This window comes from Peromyscus maniculatus, chromosome 3 (assembly GCF_049852395.1).
Source record: "Peromyscus maniculatus bairdii isolate BWxNUB_F1_BW_parent chromosome 3, HU_Pman_BW_mat_3.1, whole genome shotgun sequence".
Lineage (NCBI taxonomy): Eukaryota > Metazoa > Chordata > Mammalia > Rodentia > Cricetidae > Peromyscus > Peromyscus maniculatus.
In genome coordinates, this window is record NC_134854.1 from 34936309 (window position 1) to 34963091 (window position 26783).

At 36.4% G+C, this 26783-nt stretch overlaps 1 protein-coding gene across 1 annotated transcript in view; it reads left to right on the forward strand.

The window, feature by feature from the left end:
• Positions 1 to 26783, forward strand: part of Sema3c (semaphorin 3C) — a 156117-nt gene that overhangs the window by 86072 nt on the left and 43262 nt on the right. The window contains exons 5-11 of the mRNA XM_042272933.2: positions 1444 to 1563; positions 8610 to 8700; positions 10875 to 10994; positions 13027 to 13169; positions 14376 to 14490; positions 16070 to 16139; positions 18537 to 18681. Of these exons, the coding sequence (XP_042128867.1) occupies positions 1444 to 1563; positions 8610 to 8700; positions 10875 to 10994; positions 13027 to 13169; positions 14376 to 14490; positions 16070 to 16139; positions 18537 to 18681 (804 nt within the window). The remainder of the gene's footprint in view (positions 1 to 1443; positions 1564 to 8609; positions 8701 to 10874; positions 10995 to 13026; positions 13170 to 14375; positions 14491 to 16069; positions 16140 to 18536; positions 18682 to 26783) is intronic.

A 26783-nucleotide genomic window follows, 5' to 3' on the forward strand; every position in this document is an offset into this window, starting at 1 on the left:
TCAGATATTCTAAGGTGACTTTCATCTCTCAGTTGGATAGGCTAGCCCTGGTTACCATGGGGAACTGACGATAACATGGAATGTAATGAGCACAACTTCCCTTCAAATATTTCTTTATTGTGTGTGTGTGTGTGTGTGTGATATTTAAAAAAAACTAGAGCAGACAACTAGTGGTATGTCTGTTGCTTTTTTACATTTTTATTGTGTGTATGTACTTGTGTGAGCACATGCATACACAAGTAGAGGTCTGAGAACAAGTTTTCAGAGGTGTTTTCTCTTTTAACCGTGGGTTCTGGGGATGAAACAGTCTCCAGGCTTGGTGACAATCAACTTTAACCATTGATCCACTGTGCTAGCTGGACTCTGTATGACTGTACTTCTGATCGCAATCACATAAAAGATTAAACTTGTTTTACAAGCTCTAAAGGTCAGGACATAAAAACTTATACAGGGTTGGCTTGGATGATAGCTGAACAGTTAAAGCACTTTTGATGCAAGCAGCAAGTGTGAGGACCAGCACTCAAACACAGAGAAGCCATGTGAATGCTAGGCTGCATGGTCTTTAAACCTGGCCACTTGTTATTTTTGTGCTCAGATGGTAGACATGAACCTCCAAGATGATCGAGCTAGCTTATCTATATCAGTGAATTCTGATTTCTATTGCGGGGCTTTGCCTCTGTAAATAATGTGGAGACTGATGTCCGGAAGACTCCTGACATCAATATCAAGTCTCCATACACAAGCACATATGTGTGGACATGCATACACACAAGCACAAGCCCACACATACACATGAAAACTAACAACAAAACTCAAACAACATAAGAAACATTTCCATATGAGAAAAAAATCATTTTAATTGATGCATGAGGTAGGCTGCTTGTTCCCAAGACAGATGAATGGAATAAACCAAGCTGTTCTCTCATTGTATCTTCAATGATGTCTCTTAACAATAACAATGAAAAGTTAGAAAGAAAATGTGCAGATCAACATGTCTAAATTGAGTGTATGAATGTGTTGAGAGCATTTTCATGACGTCTTAGAGTTACAAGAGATTAAATAGAAACAGCAATGTTTGTCCAATCCGAACTCTGTAAGAATAGAAGGTTTTGTCTGTTCTGTTTACTGAAAATGCCCAGAGTTCTGAAATTACCTGGATTATGTTTGGCAAATCTCAGTTGAGGCAATCTTTCTGGAACAGTGTTGTAAGTATTGCTGAACAGATGGATTTTTTCTGATGCCCAGTTTCAACATTTGATTTCCTATTTCCATAAGTTAAGTGAGTGTTTCCAGATGGCATTTACAAGTGTATACGGTTTCTCCAAGATACGGACAAGGGCAAATGTCACCACCTTGTCACCTCCCACATGACATCTCAGGGTATTGCTGGAGTTGCTGGAGGTGGCATTAGGACACGGCCTCACTGTTACTTTCTTTTGCCAGCATGGCTGTGGGAATTTCGTCCGTGTTATTCAGGCCTTCAACCGTACTCACCTGTATGTCTGCGGCAGCGGAGCTTTCAGCCCAGTGTGCACGTATTTGAACAGGGGAAGGAGATCCGAGGTAAGTCTGACTGGTTTTCTTTGTCCATTTGGGTGTTAGTGTCTGAAAATTTGATGGTATTTTAGAGTTACAAACTTGGGAATGCAATAACTGTAAAATATTTTCATGTTTTTATAAACACATGAATATATTTCATTTTGATTTTGTCTGCCAAGGCAAGCTAAATTATACTCTTTTCGCTTTCAAATTAAGCATATGTTTACTTGTTTCTAAACATACAAGTTGTAAAATGAAGGAAAACTGCAAATTTATAATTATATTAAATATAAAGCACTAAAATACAAAATACTATGTTTTAAATTACTTTCATAAATATGTATTTATTCTTACTTAGGTTTTAATTTCAATATATCATATATACTTTAAGATGTGTTTAAAGCAGGCTATGAAATATTTTGTTGAAAGATAATTTTATAAATTGACGAACCATGCTTTCATTTAAAACTAACATTACCTATGCTAGTTCATTCTCACCTTACTCTGTTATTGCTTGAAGTGATATGAGTTGTTATGGTATGGTGTTTGCTAAACACTAGTCAAACAGCCAGCTGCTATACAGTCAAACATAAGGCTGGCTGGATTTTCAATGTGATATCAGAGACTGCCCTGTTATCCCAGTCAGTACAGCTGCTGAAGCTCATGCTGTGCAGAAAACCCAAGAAGCCTTTCCCATTTTTCTTTTTTTCAATCACCTGCATCATTTCACCTAATATGGTTATTTTAGAAACTGAATTATTTGAAACTACTTTTAGTTCATTATTTAACTTAAATTTAGAAAGTCCAGTTCTTAAGTCATGTCTTTATTGGCTTTTAAAGATCAGAATTATGGGGAAAACCCATAAATATCGATATTAATATTCTTTATAAAATTTTCTTCAGTAAGAACCAATGTACTTTACTGCTAATGTAGTTGGACAAAGATTTTTCTGTACTCCATTTTATTGAATTGCATTTTATACATATAATTATATATACACGTATATAGTTAGATGAATAAAAGCCATTAAATATTAACTAAATATTTATCATTGGACCTCAGGTTTTTTTTTTCTTTTTTCTAAATGAGGTTCAAAATGCTGCTGAAATATTAACATTCTGAAGGGAAAGTTTGGTATTTAGAGAGAATGCCGTCAGATGAGCTGAGCTGAGCCTTAGGACCACACACCTATGATCAACTGATTAAATAAACTCATGCTGTAGACATCTGGAATCTGCCAGACACTGTCTTGAAGTCCACACCATCACTGTGCAGGTCAACAACAGCAAGACAGGTTTCAAATAAAATCCCTTTCCCATTTCAAAGTTACCCACTAATTTCTCCAAACCTCAATCAGGAAGTCTTTCTAAAAATTATCCCCTTTGGAAAACTAGCATGACCTAATTTTTATCACCTTGGGAAACTGAAAACACACTAGTTTCACTTCAAAAGATATCTTTCACAGCCATATGGCCTTCCCATTATTTCAGTCTTTTACATAACATGGGGACATCTTAGCAAATAATTCAAGTGTGAAGGCATTATAATTTGTAATGTTTATCTTTATCTTGATAATCAATCTAGGTCAAAGATTTTAAACATGACATTATTTTAGACATCCTCAGCATATAAAACACAATGTAAATGTTCCCATTCCCTTTAGTCGAAAACAAAGGACACCTTAGCATGAAATGCCAGTGTATTGCAACTGTGTTGTTTTGAGAGAATACTCTACTTTCATCACTAAATTTGTACTTTGTAATGACCAGAGCATAGGACTTTTGCTGATATCCTACAACTATGTTAAGTCATAGCCTTTTCCTAAATTTAAAAGCAAATTAAATGTGAGCCAGTTGAGTTGGCATAGTTTTTAATGCTTTATTTTGAGACATTGTCTCATTTTCAACCACGTACCTTCATAGAAATTCATTGGTTCTAGGAGAATATTTCATGTCTGAGCATCACACACCTTTGTGAAGCCTGACCACTCTTCCATTAACATGTGAGTGTGGGTGAATGCACTAGCAGAGCATTGCAATACTGGTCATCTGAAAAGCAAAACTTATGAAACTGAAATCTGACCTCTTCTCTTCTATACTCCATCTTCCATCTGCTAACTTCTGTTCTGGGTAAAGCACAGAGTGGCATCAGTAAAGCACGATTCCCAGGGATGAAGACACCATCAGGAAAATGCGCTTGGGTAGTGTTGCTGTAACCTCTGGAAAGTTTGGCAACTGTGTCTGCTATTGGTTACATGGGCTGCTCCTATAACACCTTTCCACACAACTCCATGATGTTTAAGGCCCGATCCACCACTCATCATCAGATGCCTCTCCTATTGACTTGTCATCATCCTCACAGATAACAGTGAACATCCCAGGTGTCCACATGATTCCTGTGCTCTCAAAGCAAATCCCACATGGTTACTCCATTCCAGCAGCCTTTTGTAGCTTTGTTTTGTTGTCAATAAGTTATCTGATCAAGAGCCACCCATCTCCTGTTTCATATGGTCCATCCCCTGTCTCTGCATTCCCTTTGATTTCCATTTTAAGAGAATTGTTCCTTTACCTTAAAGTTATGTTAGTTCTGTAAGTTTTCATGTTTCTCTTGCTATTCAGATGATTAACTTTTCCTAACAGCTTTCACTCCCATCTTCCAAGACTTTATTAAGCATTTTAAACACAACTTTTACTTCCACACAGTAGCTCACACTAATGAACGACCACATTGACACTCAACTTTCTGTATTTGTCACTGTGACTCCACGAGTGAACGGATGTCAGCAATTGTGCGCCTCCAGCATTGTTCATTCTGCTCAAGTTTGTGCTGGTTATTCAAGACCTTTGGGTTTCGATGGGAATTTTAAGTTCATTTTTCCTAATTCAGCAAAATGCATCATTGAAATTTTGATTTTTAATTTTGTTGAATTTGCAGTCCATGTTCAGATGTAAAGCCATTTAAACATTGTTAATTCTGCTAGTTGATGAGCACATGAGGTCTTCCCATTCCCGAGCGTCTTTGCCAAATTCTTTCCCCAGTATCCCAGACTTCATCGTAGAGGTTGTTCAACTCCAGGGTTAAGTTTATCCCTTAGATATGTTTTAAGCTTTTGTGAATGGGATATTTCTCCTAATTTCTTTCTCAGGAGGTTGCTATCTGTACTTAGAAATAATACTGGTGAGGACATGATGGAAATGTAGTCCTACTCACTACTTGCTTAACCACTTGGAGAGATCAGCATGGAAGTTTCTCCAAGTACTAAAAGTAGAGCTACCTATGACTCAGCTATTCTACTTCTGGGTATATACCCAGAGGATTCTATCTTAGTTTCTTTACTGTTGCTGTGAAAAAAATTACTCTACCAAAACAACTTAATAGAGAAAGGGTTTAGTTATTTTTTAGTTCAGGTTATAGTCCACTGTGGTAGGAAAATCATACCAGCAGTACCTTGAAGCAGCTAGTCGGGTTAAGTTTGAAATCAAAGGAAGAGGCACAAATGCGACATGGTTTATCTCACATGCAGATCATAGAGTTTAAACTTTATACGCATTGGGGGCCAATGGGTCTTGAAAATGAAAATAGATCATGAGAGGGGAAAGAGACATGAATGGTAATGGAATACCTGAGAAAAGAAAGCAGGAGGGGAAGAGAGTGCCCCATGGCTGAGGGGCATGGGAACAGGTGAATGGAGTCAAAGCAGGGTTGACAAAGTATGTACTGAAGTGCCATAATAAAACTCATTCAAAAGTTACTAAAATTGAAACTATTGAGTCTAATATTATAAAGTCGCAAGGAAAAAGATAAAAAAGAAGGAAGAATGATGATCTGGGGAAAAATAGAGCTGAGTTCTTAGGAAATAAGTTGGAGTCTTATTTCTGCTTGAAATAGATTATTAATATTTTTCACCATGTTTCCAGTGTTGACTATAACTAGACTGTGATTAAGAGCACGTAGAAAAGAGGAGCCTGAGTAACAGAGAAGTGGGCCAGTTGAGAACACCTGGTACCTATTTTCATCAATTCCTCCAGTGCCAGCATGGGCTTATCTAGGGAAATCTGTTCCTGGCTCTAGGACTGCAACCAAGATTATTAAATTTTCTTCTTTTCCTTCGTCTTTATAATTATTTTCTTTGGAAAGCAGATGTGCTAGGTGTCAGGAGGCTGAATTTTGGATTCTGTTTTGAACTCCACTTAGCTATGATTGCCTTGGTAATATACTTCACTACATCAGACTTATCTATCAAAAACAGACTACTTTTATTTTTTTAAGTGTGACTTTTCTTCTCTATTGAGTCACAGCCATTTCTCACTGGTCTCTAAACTCTGATCATCACCAGACAAATTCTCTTATATTGTAATTGCTTTCACTATGACCATTGAGATCACAGGTCACATGATTGTCAACTAGTACCCAGACCTTTCAATACTAAGATATACTTACATGATTTTCCCCTTCCTCTTCTCCGTGATATTCCTCCCATGTCCAGCTCTGCTACTACCTCTCAAATTTATGGATCTCTCTTCTTTAACTATTGTTATTACATATACATATAAATGAATGAACACATATGTGCAGCTTGCTGGGTCCCTTCAGTGTTGTTTGCATGTACATGTTTCTAGGGCTTCCTACTTGGTATTAGATAAGCAATCAGAAGATCTCATGTCAGGGAAAAACAAGTTCTCTGTCTCTCAGTAGCTGTAAATCACTTGTAGTTCTTCATTTAAGGTGAGGCCTATGAAATTTATTCTATATACATTGGAAAGTCAGCTGTTGTTGGAAATTTTCATATATTGTTAGGCAGTAATGTTGGAGATATTTGATGGGTAAAGCTTGTCTATCATAGCAAGGAGTCACAGTAACATAGCAGATCTCCCAGTCTTCTGGCCCTTAAATCTTTCTGCTCCCTCTTCCATACTATTCGTTCAGGAGTTATATTGTAGGTCTATGATATGTAGGTCTGTTGTAGGCCATGATCAGTTCTCTGTGCTTTGTGACTAGTTGTGACTTTCTGTAATGATTTTCTACTGCAAACAGTTGCTTCTTTGATGAGGGGTGCGCACTACACTTGTCCATGGGTATAAGGATAAGTACTTAGAATGCAGATAGGAATTATACTGGGTTAGGAAAGTGGGGTCATGGGCTCTCCTCTAAAAGCCATGATCACACTAGCCATGTGCAGTTGTCTACACATGATTTTCCTCATGTTAAGATGGCTAACATTGAGTCCAATTATACAGCTGTTGATTACCTCAAAGATATAAGTGCCACTATTTGACCTTTAGGGATGTTTGCAACCATGGTCATTGTTATGGTTCATAAGAATTACAACTATATAGGACTGATGATTGCTTTCCTCTCTTAGAAGTTTGCATATCACTTTCTGGTACTATGAAAGCAAGTTCTTAGGGAGAAGGCTTTTGGGTCAATTAAGCATGTTGTATCTTCAATAATGAAGGCTTACCTCCAACTTCTGAGAAGCAACCAGGGGCAATAGCAATGGCCTATGTTGTTTGGGGAGTGTCTTGGAGCTTCCTGACCAATGACTCAAAAGACTGTTTCTAATGCCTCATATTGGGGCTTTGTTAGATAATCTATGACTGTTTTGGGAGTATTATCACCCCAAGAGAAGTAAATTTATTCAATCCCTCTCTGTCTCCATACATACATACATACATACATATATATGTACATATATATGTGTGTGTGTTTGTATGCATGTATGTATATATATACACATATGTGTGTATGATATATATGTATGTATGTATACATAGGTTTAATAAGAACAGCCTATTTTCTTGAGTCAAGTATGTTATTTTATATATTCCTTTCCAAATCTTCCTAAAGCAGAAATATAATCAATCATTTCTGGAGCAGAGTTCTGGTTATTTTATCTCTACATTAAAAATATTAAGATGCTATATTTATTCAGGATAGTTTTCAAACTTTAACTTGATAAATTACAGTTCTCCATCATCTGATGTAATCCATAAAAGTGTTCATTTTTTGCCCTTGTAATTTAGTAATAGTTTGTACTAAGTTGATATATGAAAAATGTCAGTATCTCTACTTATAAAATCACCCCTAATGCTGCTCACTGAGCACCAGTTCAGCACAACCGATTTTACTGCATCATAATCTCAAGTTGTTCCTACTTCATCTCTCTGCATATTTTTTCTATTAAGCATTGAGCAGAATCTTACAATACCAAAATTTGTATTTTCTTCTCTTTAGTTTCCATCTTTCTCATTTGAATATAAATTACTCAATGCCCAAGATTTCTGTAATTTTATTTATTGTTTTCTATAGTTTTTGTTTATTGTATCATCAGTGTTTAGTTAATCTTCAGGTACACAGAGATGACCATATATTTTAATGAACAGATAATTAAACAGATGAATTTTTTGTTTTGTTTTTTGTTTTTGAGATAGGGATTTTCTGTGTAGTTTTGGTGCCTCTCCTGGATCTTGCTCTGTAGACCAGGCTGGCCTTGAACTCACAAAGGTCCGCCTGGCTCTGCCTCCCAAGTGCTGGGATCAAAGCGTGCACCACCACCACCTGGCAAACAGATGATATTTTAATATAAGTTAATATTTTAAAACTTGTACAATTTGTTACACAAAAATTAAGTAGTAACATAGAATTTTAATTTTTTAAAAATTTCCTTTTAGAAACATTGTAGTCATTACATACATTAGTGCACTACTGTTACTTTTATTCCTTTTGCTAGGGTTCTGCAAACACATCCAATTAAATGTATGATTTTAGATTTCCAAGCGACTTTTGATGATGTTGATTTAAAGAGAACTCATGCTTGGATCAGTTCTTGGGACTGTAAAATGGTATAAGAGTTAGCTCGGCTGAAGTTAGAGCCTAATTCACAGATGAATTATTCTTATAGGACAACTGAATCTTAATATACATATTGGAGATATAAGAGTAGAAAGTATTTATGAAGATACCTTGTTTTGCTCAATAACAATCATTTTAAATAAATTAGTTATAATTATATTTCATTGTACATATTATACTGTATCATTATCATCTTATACATTTTTTTACTACAAAGGACCAAGTTTTCATGATTGACTCTAAGTGTGAATCTGGAAAAGGACGATGCTCCTTCAACCCCAATGTGAACACTGTGTCTGTTATGATCAGTAAGTAGAAAATGAAAGGGGGGGTGGTCTAAATAATAAAGAACCCACACAGCTTATAAATTAGTTAACGTAATCAAAATTTTTAAAGATATCCATGAGATCATGACTCTGTGTAAGTGTGTACTTTCTTTCCTTTCCAAAGGATTATAACCCTAAAATTACCTCTCATAGTTTGTGTGGGTCACTGTCTTCTAAGGGTTAGCCATTTCTATTTGATCACTAAATAATACAGATATTTCAATACTTGTAGCAATGAAATGCCAAGAAACATTATGAATTAGAAGAGCTCAGTATTTTACATCACAGTCACAACATCTGATCTACTGGCAAGTCCAATGGTCATTTGCTGTTTAGGGTGCTCATTGTGGTACTATGAAGAAGTCAGATGCTATCTTTTTTTTTTTTTTTTTCAGATTTATTTAGTATGTATACAGTGTTCTGCCTGCATGTATCCCTGCAGGCCAGAAGAGGGCACAAGATCTCTCATTACAGATGGTGGTGAGGCACCATGTGGTTGCTGGGATTTGAACTCAGGACCTCTGGAAGAAGAGCCAGTTCTTCTAACGTCTGAGCCATATCCCAGATGCTATCTTTTTGCTTTTCCCAAGACACGGTTTCTCCATGTTGTTTTGGTGCCTGTCCTGCCCCTGGCACTGTAGACCAGGCTGGCCTCAAACTCACAGAGATCTGCCTGGCTCTGCCTCCCAAGTGCTGGGATTAAAGTTGTGTGCCACCACTGCCTGGCTCCAAGATGCTATCTTTTAAAGAACTTCTCACAGAGTTCTTGAAGCTTTTTGAATGTTTGATAGTACAATTAGCAAAATATTTTTTGAATAAAGTAAAAGACACAAATTTCTATTTCCATAAAACTCTACAAAGAAATCTTGAAAACACTTCTCTCTTAAAATTCTTCCCAAGGTGTTATTATTTAAGAATTGATTACTTATCCAAAATGAAGTAGGAATTTTCCTATATGCTATTAGAAGCACTCAGAATATGGAGTAAGAAATGAAATCGGTTTGATATGCAGGCTCTTATAAGGTTTAAGCTATAATTGATTTTATGGTGTACAATAGAGTTAGAAAGCTCTAAGTCAACTTGAGTGTCTTACTTGTCCATGCTTCTTGTAAATATATATAATTGAAAGCTGTGCTCATCAATGATATTGGGCAATGAGGATTTATAATTCATGGTTTTATGACTATTGAGCCATACCAACATGTGGAATAATTAGGTGTCATATTGATTTTAATAACCAAATCTATGCATGTATGTACACAACAGATATTTAAACAAATGTTTAAACAGCTGAACTGTTAAAAAATGACTCATTCTTATCTTTGTTATCACTGTCTTAAATGTTGCCGTGGGCTTTGTGTGCTTCCTGGGAAGGAGAAATTGTGTCTGTCATACCAGCTCTTTAACTGATAGGGGTCTAGTTCAGAACCTGATGAGCTCATTTTAGAGGTGTTTCATCTGCAGTCTGCCCTGTCCAGCAGATATTATTATAAAGATACATAGATTTCATGGAGCAGATGCACACGTACAGGTTAAATATTTAAATAGGTCACTTATGACAAATTGGACAACTTGTTTAATTTTTGACATAGTTTCTTTCCTGTCACTTTATCTTTTACAACAGAGTTACTGTGGGAAAAGTGGGCTGTGTTTGTTATTAGGAAACTTGTAGCCCTAAAGATTCAAATGTAGAGTTTGAATGATTAGTTTGCACATCAATGTAGTTTCTATGTCATCAAGTAAAAAGAAATAATAATAGTAGTATGTCCATCATATTAGATAAAATCTTAAATATTTAATATATAATGAGTACTATTAGGTTCATAGCTTGTTTCTTATAATTTATGAATGAAAATACCAAGATTCAGTGTGTTGAATGACATCACACTAAATCAAAGTTTATTACTTGCTTGCTTCCTAAAATTAGAACAAATAGTTCTTGGATTTGGTTTTATAACTACAGAATCATCACAATCAGAACATATTAAAATTAGTCCTTTATAAATTTGGTGGGCAACAGAAACTAATTTATAACTACAAACCTCTTCCCAAATAATCCAAATAATTGGGATGATATATTAGGTTAAATCTCCTTGAACTTTAAAATAAGTTTAAAAGGCATTAGAGTATCTCTGACCATGGTTCCTTTTTCATAGATGAGGAACTCTTCTCGGGAATGTACATAGATTTCATGGGAACAGATGCTGCTATTTTTCGAAGTTTAACCAAGAGAAATGCAGTCCGAACTGATCAGCACAATTCAAAATGGCTGAGTGGTAAGAACATATTTATTGCATTTCCCCCTTTGATCTCTTTTCCATAAACTAACTTAATTCTATGCTGATAATAGAGAAAGTAGTTAAAAAATAATGTATCAGCCTTTGACATGAGTAGTCATAATTTTATACTCTATGTGCCAAATATTTAAGACAAATAAATGCCCATCATTTTTATTGTAATTGTTTGATTTATTAATGATGATATAATTGTCATAGAACTAGGTATATACAAATATAGGTGGTACCTATCATGGATGCCTCCACTTGTTAAATGGCAATATATTCTGATTAAATATGGTTTTACTTCTTTTAATTGCTTTTATATTTCCATACTTCTAAATTGAAGAATTCTACCAAATTCACAACTTAAAATACAATAAATAGATCATACGCAGAAACTTTTGTGTTTGTTTACACTAAGAATCTGAAATTGTATTATACTACATATTACTTTTTCAAAAATTGACTGATGTTAAATGTATGATGGTGTTATGACTTCATGATAATCCTTTATGTTTCAAATTCTCAAGGTCATAGGAATTCACACCCTGAAAGGAGGCTGATTTTACTGTTAGGATTCCAGTCAGTTTCTGACTTGTGGATGGGGAGGAAGCCTCAAGCACTTGCCATTCTGCCCTCAGGAAACTTGCAAGCTCACTCTAAATCATCTAAGTTAATGAAGCAGTTTAGCATGAATCACCACAATTAAGCATTTAACATATAAAAGCATTGATTGTATTTTGCTTCTTCAAATTATTCCACCAGTGTATCTGGAAACAGAATATTCTAAAAAGTTGTTTTGTTCCTGAAATAAGGAAACCCTCTGTGTCTACACTGACTACATTTTTTCCTTAAATCATTTCCTCTTCATTTCATTTGCTGTATTTTATAAGGGAAAACAGAGTCAGTCAATAATACCACATCAACAGCTGCCGCTGTTTGTTCTCCCCTCCCCTTCCGCCTCCTTCTTCCTCCTCCTCCTTACCCTCCTCCCCCTCCTCCTTCTCCTCTTTGCCTTCCTCTTTGTCTTCCTCCTTCTTCTCTCCCTCCTCCTTCTTTCCTGCTTAAAGTTACTTCTTTTTCCTTTTACTGAACATCGATTTTGTTCATGCACTATATTCTGATTGCGGTTTGCCCTCCCCCACTCCTCCAGATCCTTTCCACCTCCTCTCCCATCCAGATCCACACCCTTTTGTCTCTTGCAAGAAGACAAACAGGTCTATAAGGAACAGTAGTAAACTAAAATACTGTAAGATAAAGGAAAGATGAACAAATTGGAATAGGACAAAAGAACCAATCATGAAAAAGAACCAAAGGAAAAGCACAAGAAACTCATATAGAGGCAGATACACACAAATTCACACACAGAGGAGTCCCATAAAAATATGAAACCAGAAGACATGATACATATGCAAGGACCTGAAAGAGAACAAAAAACAAACAACTCCTTGACTTAATATTAGGAGACAAAGACCCTCCAAAGATGCTGCTGAGTTCATTTTGTTTGACCATGGACTGCTAGGCATAGGGTCTGCCCCTAAGAGTGGTTTACTTCTCTAGTGAGACTTCCTTGAAGAAAACTAATTTTTCATTTGCAAGTACTTATCCAATGAAGATAGCTTCTTGGTTAGGAATGGACCCCATCTTCTTATTCTGTGTCAATCAATTAGACTTATATACACTTGATTGCAAACACCACATTTAAAATCCAACATAAAAACAAGCATTAAATTCCATGGGAAATAACTGCTAAAATAATATTAAAACTCGTTCACATGCAAAGAATTTTTACATATATTTCTTAAATGTCCTTCAGACAGACAAGCTTTGGTCTGTCACACTAGAGCTATAATTTGTTGTGTTTGATACTCTCCATGGGGTATGTTCATATACAACCACTGCTTTTTTAAATTTTGCCTATGAACAGTGAATTATTCACTGTTGGGAAAGGAATGCATCTGTCATCTATTTCAAAGAATGGTAGGTGGATTTTTTTCATGAGAACATAGTCTTCATATTTCTTTTGCAGAACCTATGTTTGTGGATGCACATGTTATCCCAGATGGCACTGATCCAAACGACGCTAAGGTGTATTTCTTCTTCAAAGAAAAACTGACAGACAACAATAGGAGCACGAAACAGATCCATTCCATGATTGCCAGAATATGTCCTGTAAGTGCACTGGAATTTCTAGTTAAAGTAATTCATATTATGTAATGTATTTTCCAGTACTTCTGTGGTTTTTATCATTTACTATTATCAATGAATAAAATATAGAAAAAATATTTTTAGGACAACATGCATTTCACAGTTTATGAGACAATTATACTGCATTTCAGTAAAAATATTCAGGGAAATATTTTGGGTGTTCTTTTAAACATAGAACTAGTTTTGGCTAATTTTGCAATTCTATTTGCTGTGTTGCATTCAAACAAATGGGCAAGTATAAATTACCAAAGAAAACAAAATAATTCTTGTAAATAAAATACATCTGAATCTCAATAAAACATAATTATGGTGGAGCCCCATGCAATAGTGGAAAACTAATAAATTCTTTTACCATTCTAATTTTAAAGAACAAGGTGTCAGTGTATTAGTAGTACATATAAAAACATTGAATAAAATTGATGATGCAATCTTCTGTAGGCTCTTCGTAGACTTTTGTTGGCTTATTTGTGAAAATTTTCTTTGTGAGATATATTTATTAAAGTATCCAGTGTCTATTTATCTTCAAATATTGCAATATTATATTGACTAGAACTCAGCTATTTCTCAATAATTTGGGTCAATATAGCAAAGCTAGGAGAAAAGAAAAGGCTGTTGGACACAGAGGAGGACAAAAGTCATCAGTAGACTCTACAAAAGAACAAAATACGATGCCCTGTGCATTGTCTGGGAAAATGTATGTAATAAACCATCTACTCAAAAATACTAAATATTAAAGTAGAAATGCTTAGGAGTTTGAGATAAAAATAGAACTATCTAGAGCCTTCTAATGTGGGATATACCTATTTTGCTGGACACAGTGAGCTCTGAAAGCCATAACTGTATGCAGCAAAATTCATTCACATCTAAGAGAATGAATACTTGCCTCAACAAGAGGAAAACAGTTATTTATTCACTACATATAAATGTTTGTGTTATATATTGTAAAAATTGAGCCATATAATTATATTTCCACGTAGTCCACTTCTGGTTGATGTTATACTGCGAAAGATCAACCACAAAATACTGTAGATCAGGGACTTTTTTTAAAATTCATGATAACCCTTTCTAATCTTTAGATAACAATAAATTAAAAATCAAAGTCCTAGTTGAAATTTTTTATACACAATTGTTACTTCAATCATCTGAATTGTGTTTACAAAATGGTTTCAGAATGACACTGGTGGACAACGTAGTCTTGTCAACAAGTGGACCACATTCTTGAAGGCAAGACTTGTGTGCTCAGTCACAGATGAAGATGGCCCAGAGACACATTTTGACGAATTAGGTATGTGGATGTGAAAATGAGCATTGTTTCTAAGGATCATGTCATTTACCAAAATCTCAGAGAGGATGCATCTTCTCTAGATATTAACAGGTTAAATGCTGTTCATCTTGGAGGGGAATCATGAACTGCTCATTGGTGTCCTTAAATATTTTAGTAATTTCTCTCATCGTTGAATGCACTACTGAAATGCTAGGATATGAATGAGGGTGGGGTAGAAGTACTTCTGTAATTTATATATACATAATGGTATGTTTGATTCTTTATAAATGAATTTATTATATATTATATATATTATATATTTAGAATATTTATATATACATAATGGTATGTTTGATCCTTTATAAATGAATTTATTATATATTATATATTATATATTATATATATTTATAATATTCTGATCTAAATAAATTTAAATTTACATAACTAAATCAGAATATCATGTAATTTTTAAAAAATTCTGATATGATATTTTGATTTAAAGTAATGTATATATGAACACACATATATACATATATATTTATATAACTATTGCATTAAATAGAATATTTAGTAGAATTTAAGAAAAACTGTTCAATTATAAATTGCAAGAGTTATGCTCCTAGCTTAGTTCTTTTTGATGACTCAGACTAAGTGTTCTTCCTATGACAGGAGGCTTATGATTTCCAGATTAAATAAGAACTAATAGTCTAGCAAGGAATAGTTTTCTATAGTTGAAGTACTCTGTTATACATCATAATGTTGTGGTAACTTAGCTCCATTTAGAAACATTTTGGACATTATCTTGGATTTTGAGGCATGTAATGAGGTAAAGAACACATAACTATTACAAAATGCAAAAGTATATTGACTCTAAGAGCTATAAATCCAAAGGAGGCTGTTGCTCACCTTAAAGAGCATTTTCTATCAGATGGTCTTTGGTTCTTCAAGACTCAAGATTCATGTTTTAATTTGCTGTATTATAAATATATCTGTCTCTGTCTTATAACATACATTAAAGTTTTGTTGTTAGAGGAATTGTTAGGTGAAGTAGTCTTAGAAATTTTGACCACAAGCCTAAATAAGGTTTTATATTTTTTATGAAGGAAGGGCCCAAAATGAAAGATTTTCTTCAACATTACAACTTTAAATGATAGGTTGAAAGGAAATTGAGAGCTGAATTATTTTTTAAATTAAAATTAATGTATCACCAATAGAGGATTTTGAGGAGACATAGAAACCAGCAACAGGGAAATATCTGTGGCATTCCTACCATGAACACCATGGTCAAGCTTTGTCTTCTCAGCAGACTTTTCAAAGTTCTAGTCTATATTATCCCCACTCTGGGGTCTTCCACTCAGTGCTTATACACACACCTTTGTTTACATAGAGATCCAATCTTCATGAATATCCTCAGTGCCAGGCTAACATTTTATTTAAGTTGCAAAGTGCTTATCATCACATTATACCAAATTGGAGCAATTTTCCAGTAATACCTTCCTGAGGACTACTTTTCATAGTTGAAATTATTGTCTTAGGGCAATTCAAAATTACCAGTTAAAATTTTCGGAACTTTAAAAGAATGTGCTTTTCCTTTTTCTAGAGGATGTGTTTCTGCTAGAAACTGACAATCCGAGGACAACCCTTGTGTACGGCATCTTCACCACGTCCAGGTAGTTATTAAACAGCTGCAGCTTTTCCCTTAACAACAAATGCTCCCATTTTATTTGCTTTTGCCAGATTACTAAAATATATTTGATCTCAGCAAATATTTCCAAAATAGTTTACAAAGACATCTTAAACAATTACTTGTTGTTCTCCAGGAGAAACTAAAGTATGAATTAAATTGTAGAAGTAAAAATGCTTGAAGTATTTTGTTTAAATAATAAAAGTAAAGACTAATGATTCTAATCAAATCAGAATGCAAGGTTTTAGTTATGATGAATATGTTTCTCTCCTGCCTTTTGGCAGTGGTAGCACAAGCATACATAGACAAGTCATAGGAGTGTATATATTTAATTATTTAAATTTTATAACAAGTATGCATTATTAAAACTAAAAAAAAATTCTTTAAATAACTTTCACTTCTTCACTAATCTAACATGATGACTATGAGAAGCTAACAAAAATTGGACTGGTTCTGTTACTCTGTAATATACTCTATTTTTGCCTTTCAAACTAGGTTTAATATTTTCTAACCTTTCTTTGAAGTCCAACAGTAACTTTATTGTGTTTTTCAGTGCATTTCCCAGATACTTGAAAGTTTCTGTGCACATTTCTGTCAATGAATTCTGTACTGGAGTTACTGTGAATTCAAGCTCGTACTCCATCCAAGTCTATTGGACCAAAAGGGAGGATGTATTGGTTTCTTTTCAGTTATTAGAAAACTGTAAAATAGTGATTGAAAACGTTCTTTTCTAAGCGAGTTTTAAATGTGGTATAAGAGTCGGGGGAGATGCCTCAGTGAGAAACAGATCTTGTTGTCCATGCATGAGGCCCTGAGTTTGATCCCAGACACCTATGCAAATGCCCAGTATGGTGGTGGCTTTCAGAGGCCTGCAGCTCACTGAGGAGACCAGGCTGGCTAGGTGGCAAGACCAGTCTCCCCCTCTCCCCTCGCCCTTGGTGGGGTTCTTACCATACTTCACTAATTATCTGTTGTTGTTGTTATTGTTTGTTACATGGATATTGGGGACTGAACTCAGGCCCTCATACTGGCAAGGTCAGCATTTTCCAATTGAGCTCTCTCTCCATGCCTGGATCATTTTTCATGGCATGATTAAAATAGAAAATACATAAACAATGGCAAAATAGATTTCTCCAGTCGCTAATAAGAATATTATGGAAGAACTCTGAAGTTATGATAATACTATTATAAAAAGACATGATGTTCACATATTAATGGAAATTATTTCAGAATGAAATCATAATTCTGTTCATGGTTGTTTAGAATTAAAATTAATATTTTTTGTTTATGTTTTTGTTTTTTTCCTTTTATTGAAAATAGATTTTTTTTCTCACATAATATATCCTGATTATGGTTTCCCTTCCTTTACCCCTCTCAGTTCCTCCCCATCTCCTGTCCCATATGGATCTATCCCCTCTCTGTCTCTCAATAGACAACAAACAGGCTCCTAAGGAATAATAATAAAATATAATATAGGTACAAATATATTTTTATATAATTATATAATTTTATATGTATTATATAAAATATAATAAAGGTACAACGAAACTAACACATCAGAATTGGCAACACAAACAAACTGAAGAAAAGAGCCCAAGAGAAGGCACAAAAGCCAGCGAATCACTCATTTGCATCCTTAGGAATCCCACAGAAACATTAAGCTGGAAGGCCTAATGTAGGGTGAAAAGAGAGAAGAAGAAAGAAAGAATATGTAAATAAAAATAAAAGTGAAAAAAAATATAGAAATTTTGTTTTTAGAAGGAGAAGCCCTGGCACAACATTCTGAGACAAGGAACCTCCCAAGATGCCCTTGAGTTTGTCCTCTGTTGGCGTCTACTGCTGCCATACAGCCTGCCCTTGAGAGTAGTTTGTTTTCCCAGTGAGACTCCCTTAGAGGAAAGTAGATTTTCATTTGCAGGTGGTTATCAGTTGGAGATTGCCTCTGGGCTAGGGATAGGCATGGATGTCTACTTCTTTCAACTCTTGGTCCCCATCTTGTGCAGACCCGTGCCTCACTCAGTCTCTGTGAGTTCATATGTGCTTTGATAATGCTGATTTAGTGGGCCTTGTTTCCTTGGCCTTCTTCTTCACCTCTGGCTCTTACGAGCTTTCCGCCTCCTCTTTCACCTTCCACAGGGTTCCCTGAGCCCTGAGGGGAGGGTTTTGATGGAGACATCCAGATTAGGATTAGGGCAGAATGCTGCAGGGTCTTTCACTCTGCATATCTGGCTGTTGATCTCCTCCTTGGTTCCCTTCTGCTGTAGGAAGAAACATCTCCACTGCTGGATGATCTGCTTCCCTAGCCAGAGTGCTCAAATTCTCACTATCACAAATGGAATATATTTTAAGAAAAGTAAAACAGATTCTTTGTTTTCATTTTCAGCTCTGTTTTTAAAGGATCTGCAGTGTGTGTGTATCATTTATCTGATATACAGACTGTATTCAACGGGCCTTTTGCCCACAAAGAAGGGCCCAATCACCAGCTGATATCCTATCAAGGAAGAATTCCATATCCTCGACCTGGAACTGTAAGTATCGATGGAATTTACTTTTATCTTATTTAAACAAATGTTACATTTACATTTATTAAATATAACTATGGTCCTCTGGGTATGCTCATTATAAGTTTTCAGCATCATGGATCTAGCTTAATCCTTGCCTGGTTTGAGATTTGCTAATATAGCATGTATGTTATAGAAGATGCAATTTTATAAGTGCTACAGTTATGAACAAAATCTCATCGAAATTCCAAAACAACTTACTTAAATATGGTAGACTTTCCCCCTAATTTTAAAATTCTCACTTTGAAATTTCAGAAAAAGACTAAATATGTTAATACTAGTGCTTACCCCACCCCACTTCCATCCTTTCCTTTCTTTTGTTGACAGGGTTTTACTATGTATCCCTGGCCAGAAATCATTAAGTAGATCAGGCTGGTCTTGAACTCAGAGAGATCCAACTGTCTCTGATTTTCAAAAGCCCAGCCTGCTAGCTGTTTTTTTTTTTTTTAAATAATACTTCTTTACATTTTTACATTAAGAAATTTCATCGTATATCATGATACTCACATGAATATGAATTTAGGGATAAGTCATGTTAACTTCTTTTTTGACTTCTGTGTCTGCTTGAATGACCAGCAGTTAATTGAAAATATTAGGGAGGAAAGTTTTTAAATCCTTGAACCTAATAAAAATGAAAGAAGAATGTTCCAGAACCTTTGGGGGTATTGCTTAGTGAGTTCTAAAAGGAAAATTTATGACTGTAAATGTTTATATTAAAATGTCAAAATGGACATGGAGAGATGGCTTGGTTGTCAAGATCGCCTCTTGCTCTTCCAAAGGATCCAGGTTTTGTTCCCAGCACCCATGTGGTGGTTCACAATCATCGATAACTCTAGTTCCAGTATACCAGTTCCCTCTTCTGACCTTTGTAGATACCAAGTATGCACATATGCACAGACATGCATACATACAGGTAAAACATAAAATAAAATTAATAAATCTAATTTCTAAAAATGGGCCGGAAATAAGGCTCAGCACTTTCTAGCATTTGTTGCTCTTTCAGGGGACCCAGGTTTGATGTCAGCACCCACATGGAGGTTCACAACCATCCATACCTCCAGTTCTAGGGGCTCCAAGGCCCTTTTGTGGCCTTTGCAGGGACTAAGCACACACATGCTGCACATACACACATACATGCGGGCAAAACATTGACAGATCAAATAAAATAAATGTAATAAAATATCAAAATACCTCAAATAACCTACAATGTGCTTAAACGTCTTAGAAAAGTAAGACAAAGGCAAGTTCAGAAACGGCAGGCGTCAAGGTAAGGAAGGTCAGGACATACGGTTTTCTTTTATTTTGTTTTGTTTTGATTTTCAAGACAGGGTTTCTCTGTGCAGTCCTGGCTGTCCTGGAACTCACTCTATAGACCAGGCTGGCCTCGAACTCAGAGATCCACCTGCCTTTGCCTCACAAATGCTAAGATTAAAGGCGTGTACCATCACTGCCCAGCGTCATGGCAGATATTATTGAAACGTACATGTAAAGAACAAGACATACAATCAATCAAGCAGAATACAGTCAATAGATACATGAGATTGACTGACTCCTACCTTAGCTGACAAAAAGAAAAGGAAGACTCAAAATAATAAAATTAGAGAGTACACCAATGAAATACACATACTTATTAGAGAATACTGTTGTACCCCAGAGATCTTGATAAATCCAGGAGAATTTGATAAATTATTAAGTATATATGATCTACCAGAGTTAAGTGAAGAAAACACAAACAGCTTAAACCAGCCCTAACAGAGGAGACTAAAGCAGCAATAAAAATTCTCCCTGAGGAGAGAAGGACCAGGTGTGTTCACTGCTCCGGTCTACCAAACTTGTGTAGAAGAGCTGGCGAGAGTACTGATCAAGCTGTTCATAAAATTAAAATAAAATAAGGAACACTACCAAAGTAATTCCACTACAGCAGTATTCTCTTGAAGCTAACGCCAGACAAAAACACAACAAAATGAAACAAAACTTGTGGGCTGCTCCTTCTGATGAACACAGATAAAAATATTCTTTTTCTCTTTTTCTTTATTCTTCTCTCATATAATACATGCTGACCACAGCATCCCCTGCTTCTACTCCTCCCAGTCCTCCACCACCCCTTTCTTCCATATTAACTCCTTTTCTGTTTCCCTTCAGAAAAAAAAAAAAAAGTCTCCCAAGGATATCAGCTGAGCTTGGCATAACGAGCTGCAATGAGACCAGGCACAAACTCTCATATGAAGGCTGGAGGAGGCAATCCAGTAGGAGGAAAAGGGTCCAAGGAGCAGGCAAAAGAGTCAAAGACACCCCCATTTCCACAGTGGGAGTCCCACAAAGACACCAAGCTATACAACCACAGCATGTATGCAAAGGACCTAGCACAGACCCATGCAGACTCCTTGAAGGCCACTTCAGTCTCTGTGAGCCCCTGTGAGTCCTGCTTAGCTGATTCTGTGGGCCAAGTTTTTTTGGTGTCCTTGACCACAGTGACTCCTACCATCCTTCCTCCCTCTCTTCCCAGTGGATGCAAATATTCTTAATAAATCGTATTCAAGATGTGAATCCCACAGAAGATTTCTAATATTGGTTCACTTTATTTTTATGTCATTACAGGGTATTTATTATATTGTCCAGTCCTTTGTTTTCTAAACATCTTAAATTATTCTACCATCAAGGTTTTTTAATTATACACTAAGCATAAATGGACTCTCTATCTCCTGAAAATTAAAAAAAGATGTGTTTGATTCTCTGGATAAGAAACTTAAAGATTGAATATTGATACATTTTTATATAGGAGAAATAATTTTTAGTTACTTTTGAAAATTATGAGAATTATTATTGATTCCTAACAACACTGTAGTTAAAATGTTACAATTAATCATGTCTAACAACTAACTTGATCATAGAATCCACAAGTCCCTTTTAAATGGTGCCTCCTTAATGCTCACAGCTCAAGATAACATGGACAGAGCCCCGAGTAATTGCTTTTACAACCAAGAAAAACAATCACCAGATACAGTCATCTCAGGGTACTTCACATCCAATGGTAGATTTGGAGCACAGATTACCTAGGGGCAGAGAAGGGAGGGGCAGGCTGAGAAAATTGCACGTGAGGAAGTCTCTCTTTACTCCACTCAAATTCCTTCATGCATGTCCAGAAGCCTAACTACTAACTGATTCAAAGGTCAATTAGGCTTTTTTTAAAGGAGGAAAAGTAGGCCTAATTGAGTGACAGGTGGTTGTGGTTTGGCGTATTTTCTGCAGTACGTACCGATAGTACAGGGGCAACTGGCTTGCAAACTCCGAAAAGCTCCGCATCCTCCCTCCTGTAGCATACAGTTGCATTTGTTCAAGTGGGGCCTGAGAATCTCATGAAGAAGGCTCTGAAGCCAGCTTGCTCCTGCCTGGAGTATATTATTTGTGCCTTTTCTCAACCAAAGACATTCCAGCAGTAACGTGAAATTAACCATGGTGGGGATATTTTTGCAGCTGAAATCAGCCTCATTCCACCTATGGCTCTTCACCCAAGTAGCACCTTAAAAGCCACCTTGACATGGACACGGGGCTTTGAGTAGAACATAGAAAACCACTCTGCTGAAAAGCAATAATTGTGTACACTGTGGGAAGAGACCAACCCTTTTCCACAAATAAACCAATGCTAAATTAGAAAATTCTGCTAACAGTCCATTTTTTTTAAAGCTCTTAAGAATAAGCATTTTCCTCTGTCCTAAAACAGTGTGGAATCAGCCAGGGCTTAGTGACACACATCTGGAACAGAGTCCGTGCAAAAAGGGAGTAGTCAGTACTTAAGACATTTTTCTATAATGTGGTTTTTTACATCTGGTATTGAGACCACAACAGCTCCTTTAAATCCAGAAATTGTCAGATGAGTGATCCTTGGGGAATCAACGAGGCAGGGTGGAGGAATGACCCAAAGATCTGGTCACTCCACCCTGAGCCCAGCAAAACAGCATGAAGTCAGCTTTCTAGCTCAGTTGCCAGTGGCTGCCTCAACCCTGTGCTTCCTGCTGCTGCAGCCAGATCTGCAGCCAAGTGAACTCAACAGTGCTTTTCCTCTAGGTCAAGAATGCTCCCTCTGTCTCTGAAGTCGTCCCAACCAGGGATCAACTGTCATTGTCATTCTTTATTTCTCCACACAGTAGTCTGGTTGCTGGGTCAACCTCATAAATATATAACTGTGTTTTTAAATCAATGACACTGGCAGAAATCCTATACCCTCATTCTCAGGTTCCCAGTAGTGCTTCCTTCGAAGCAGGGTACGGACGGAGCTGTGCTAGCAAACAGCCCAACCAGCGAGTCCATGTAGGTGCTGGGAGGGTGGCCAAGTGTGTCATGATGTTTTCCCATAAGCATCTCAGTTTGTGGAAGAAACAAGACACCTTTGGGATGTTGCAAAGGGCATGCGAGACTGCAGACTCTCTGTGGCTGAGCTAATGAATCACCTTCTCCTCTCACAGCGAGGGTGAGGCTTCTGTAGACTTTTTGTACAGCCTGCACATGCTGCCGAAGCAGAACCAACAAAGTGATCATTTTTAACTCCCATTTCGAAGCGTATCAGCACTGCATCCCCCAGTATCGCAAGGAGCACAGTTCCCTGAAGAGCACAGCCTCTGCTGCTCTTCTGCACGGCCCCTAGCAGTCATGTTCATCTGCTCTCCTGAGTTTGCTTTCTGTCTTTATTTCTGAGATTATAAATTCATTACATTTCTCCCTTCCCTCTACTCCCTCCAAGGCCTCCCATATACCACTCCCTACCATCCTTCAAATTCATGGCCTCTTATTTCACCAATTGTTGTTTCATGCATATATTTATAAATATATATTTAAATATATAGTCCTTAATATTACCTGTTCAGTCCTATAATGTTACTTGTGCATTTATTTCAGTGAAGGGTGTGTGTGTGTGTGTGTGTGTGTGTGTGTGTGTGTGTGTAGACGTCAATTTGCACCTTCCACCATGTATGTATGTATCAGTGATAGGACTCAAGTAATCAAGTTGGGCAGTAAATGTCTTTACCTGCTGAGCCCTCATCAGCCCTATAAGTTCATTTTGTAAATACTGACACTTTCACGTGCATGACAATCGGTCCTGCACCATGCTCTGTCATTTATATTTTATGTGTGTCTCCAGTCATTACTTTGTTGTCAAAACCAGAATGTTTATCTACATTATTAGTGTGCTTGTATCGAGAAAGTCACAGTAATTTCTCATTGTAATATTCACTACAGGACTCATCAAATGGTATTTGGATAAAATAAATGCTCAAAGGAGGTACACACACGTATTAGTTAAGACCTGTATTGACTTTGAAGACTTTCATCCCAGCTCTGGGGAGGAGAGCATAGGAAGATAAGAGGTGGTGGTGCTTATGAACGTGAGCGTAGTTCAGGAGTTAGCGGCACAACTGTTCATCTCCCTGTTCCACGACAGTCTTCGTTTCCAGCCTTTCCATTGGCACTTCAGTAAAAATGTCTCAGAAAGGGATGTTTACCACTGCTTCATAAGAGTGGGATAAAGTAACTGGGGAAAACAAATCCTTTAGGAGTTTAACTGAAATGATTTAATGATGATCTGTATAATAAAATTAACCTACAGAATGTCGATGTTTTATGATGGTGCATAGTGATTATGCCATCTTCTTCTTTTTGTATTTTTACATCATTTCCACCCTTCTTTTATCCCTCCAAATTCTCCCATACCCCAGCATTCTCAAATTTATCACCTTTTCTGTAATTATTCTTGTTTTTATAATTATTATTACACATAAAACATATATATACAACTTCTGGGTTTATTTAATGTTGCTCTTGTGTACATGTGATTAGGGGTGACCACATTGGATTGCCTGACCTATTAGGAGGGGCCTGATAAAATTAGATAAAACTGGTTCTCACTCTTGGGAGCTCTTCTTCTACTGGTGGGACCTTGTGAAAATTTCCACATTCACGTTGGCATGTGAACTGGTAGTCAATAGGCAGGTCTTTTTTTCTAAAATTTATTATATATTCAGTGTTCTGCCTGCACCAGATCTCATTATTGATGGTTGTGAGCCACCATGTCACTGGTGGGAATTGAACTCAAGCCCTCTGGAAGAGCAGCCAGTGCTCTTAATCTCTGAGCCATCTCTCCAGCCCGAGGCAGGTCTTTTTTTGTGCTGAGATCCCATGGAGCAGTTATCTGGTCATATCTAGGGGACACTAGCTAGTAACATGTTCTCATTCTCTTACTCTTACAAACTTTTACCCCTTCTTCTAGGGTTGCTCTTCCATTGTTAGGTGTAGGGATTATATTGTAGATAGTTGTACACTGACTTCAATTGGATACCCCACAGCCACCTATGTGCATTTTAACCAATTGTGATTCTCTATAATAGTCTCCATTTGCAGCAAAAAGAAGCTTCATTGATGAGAAGTGAAAGCTACATTTATCTATAGGTATAAAGATACACATTTACAGTGCAGTTAGAAATTCTGTTGCTCTAGGAAAATATCACAATAGGAGGTTCCCCCTTAGGCTATGGTCCCTCCAGCTACAGGTGGTTTGGTATATATTACAGCGATGATTCCAGTCTGATTTACAGACCCTTGTGTCTAATTAAATAGCTAAAATTGAACATGTGTCTATTTGTCTGAACAATAATCAACTCTGAAGAGATAAAAGGCCTCAGAGTGAAATTTGAACTGCTGAAATTTGTAGAATAAAATATGGTTTATATTATCCCAAGGCCCCAATATACATGCTTCCCTGTACCAGATGATGATGAGAGAGCTGTCACACACGAAATGCCCTTGCCAGGTTTACAATGAGGAAAATCACCAGTACGTATTGAGAGGTGGAAGTCAACTTTTTATCTTGTTACCATTTTTCCAACTCAGTTTGTCTTGACTGCAAATCCTATGGCATGAATCAGCAGAATGATTCATAATCAGGATTACTTCTTTTCTAAATTTGAAAATGATGCCATATGAGGAGACTTATTTCTAAGGTAGGAGCACATTGTGCATACATAACAAAAGTGTGAGAGGAGTTATTGAGGGAAGAAATGTAAAGATCCCTAGTTTGGGGCTGGCGAGATAGCTTAGCAGATAAAGGAACTTGCTATGCAAGCCGTATGACCTGAATTCGATTCCTGGAATCTTTGTAAAAGTGGAAACAGAGAACTGACTCCACAAAGCTGTCCTTAAACCACATACACACACACACACACACACACACACACACACACACACACACACACACACACACGCGTGCACACACACATACACGCACACAACTCTCGCATATCACCACCAACTCTCGCATATCACCACGCACACGCGTGCACACACACATACACGCACACAACTCTCGCATATCACCACCAATAATAATTGTAATAATAATAAAAATAATTTTTAAAATACTGGTTTGTGTTACGTATTTCACCAGCATGATTTTGAGCAGCTTGAACAAAGCTTTCATTAAGATTCTCATCTTTAAGTAAAACTTCTAAATAGGGCTCTGATAATTTAGTAAGGTCATCACATATATACATATATATAAAAGAATATTTAGTGAGAAGGCATGAATTTGAAAGAAAGCAAAAAGAAATATGTGGGAGAGTTTGGAAGGAGGAAAGGGGGAGGAGTGAACTATGTAATTATAGTATAATCTCAAAAATAAAAGAAATAATTTTAAAAGGTAATCACACATCAAACTACTAAATTGACTAGGAATTATAAAAATTGCCTGGTAATGTAAGTTAACTTTGCACTTCTTTAGAATGCACCAACGAAAATGCTTGCAAACACTTAAGGAGATGGATCGCCAAGGCAAGCCATAATTAGTGGTGTCTTCAGAGAGTCTGGAGCTGCTGAAATTGCCCTTACATTGTTCTTTCCATATTTTCATTCAGTGGGCAGCATGCTTTTTCCACTTTGTGTGAAAAATGAGGCCTGAAAACACCCATAACCCATACTTTGAAGAAGTATGGAACACAACTGTCAGCTTTGAACAACCTCAAATTAAATTATTTGTCCCCATTTGGTCTTCATTTTGGGAAATTTATAAACAGGAATATTTA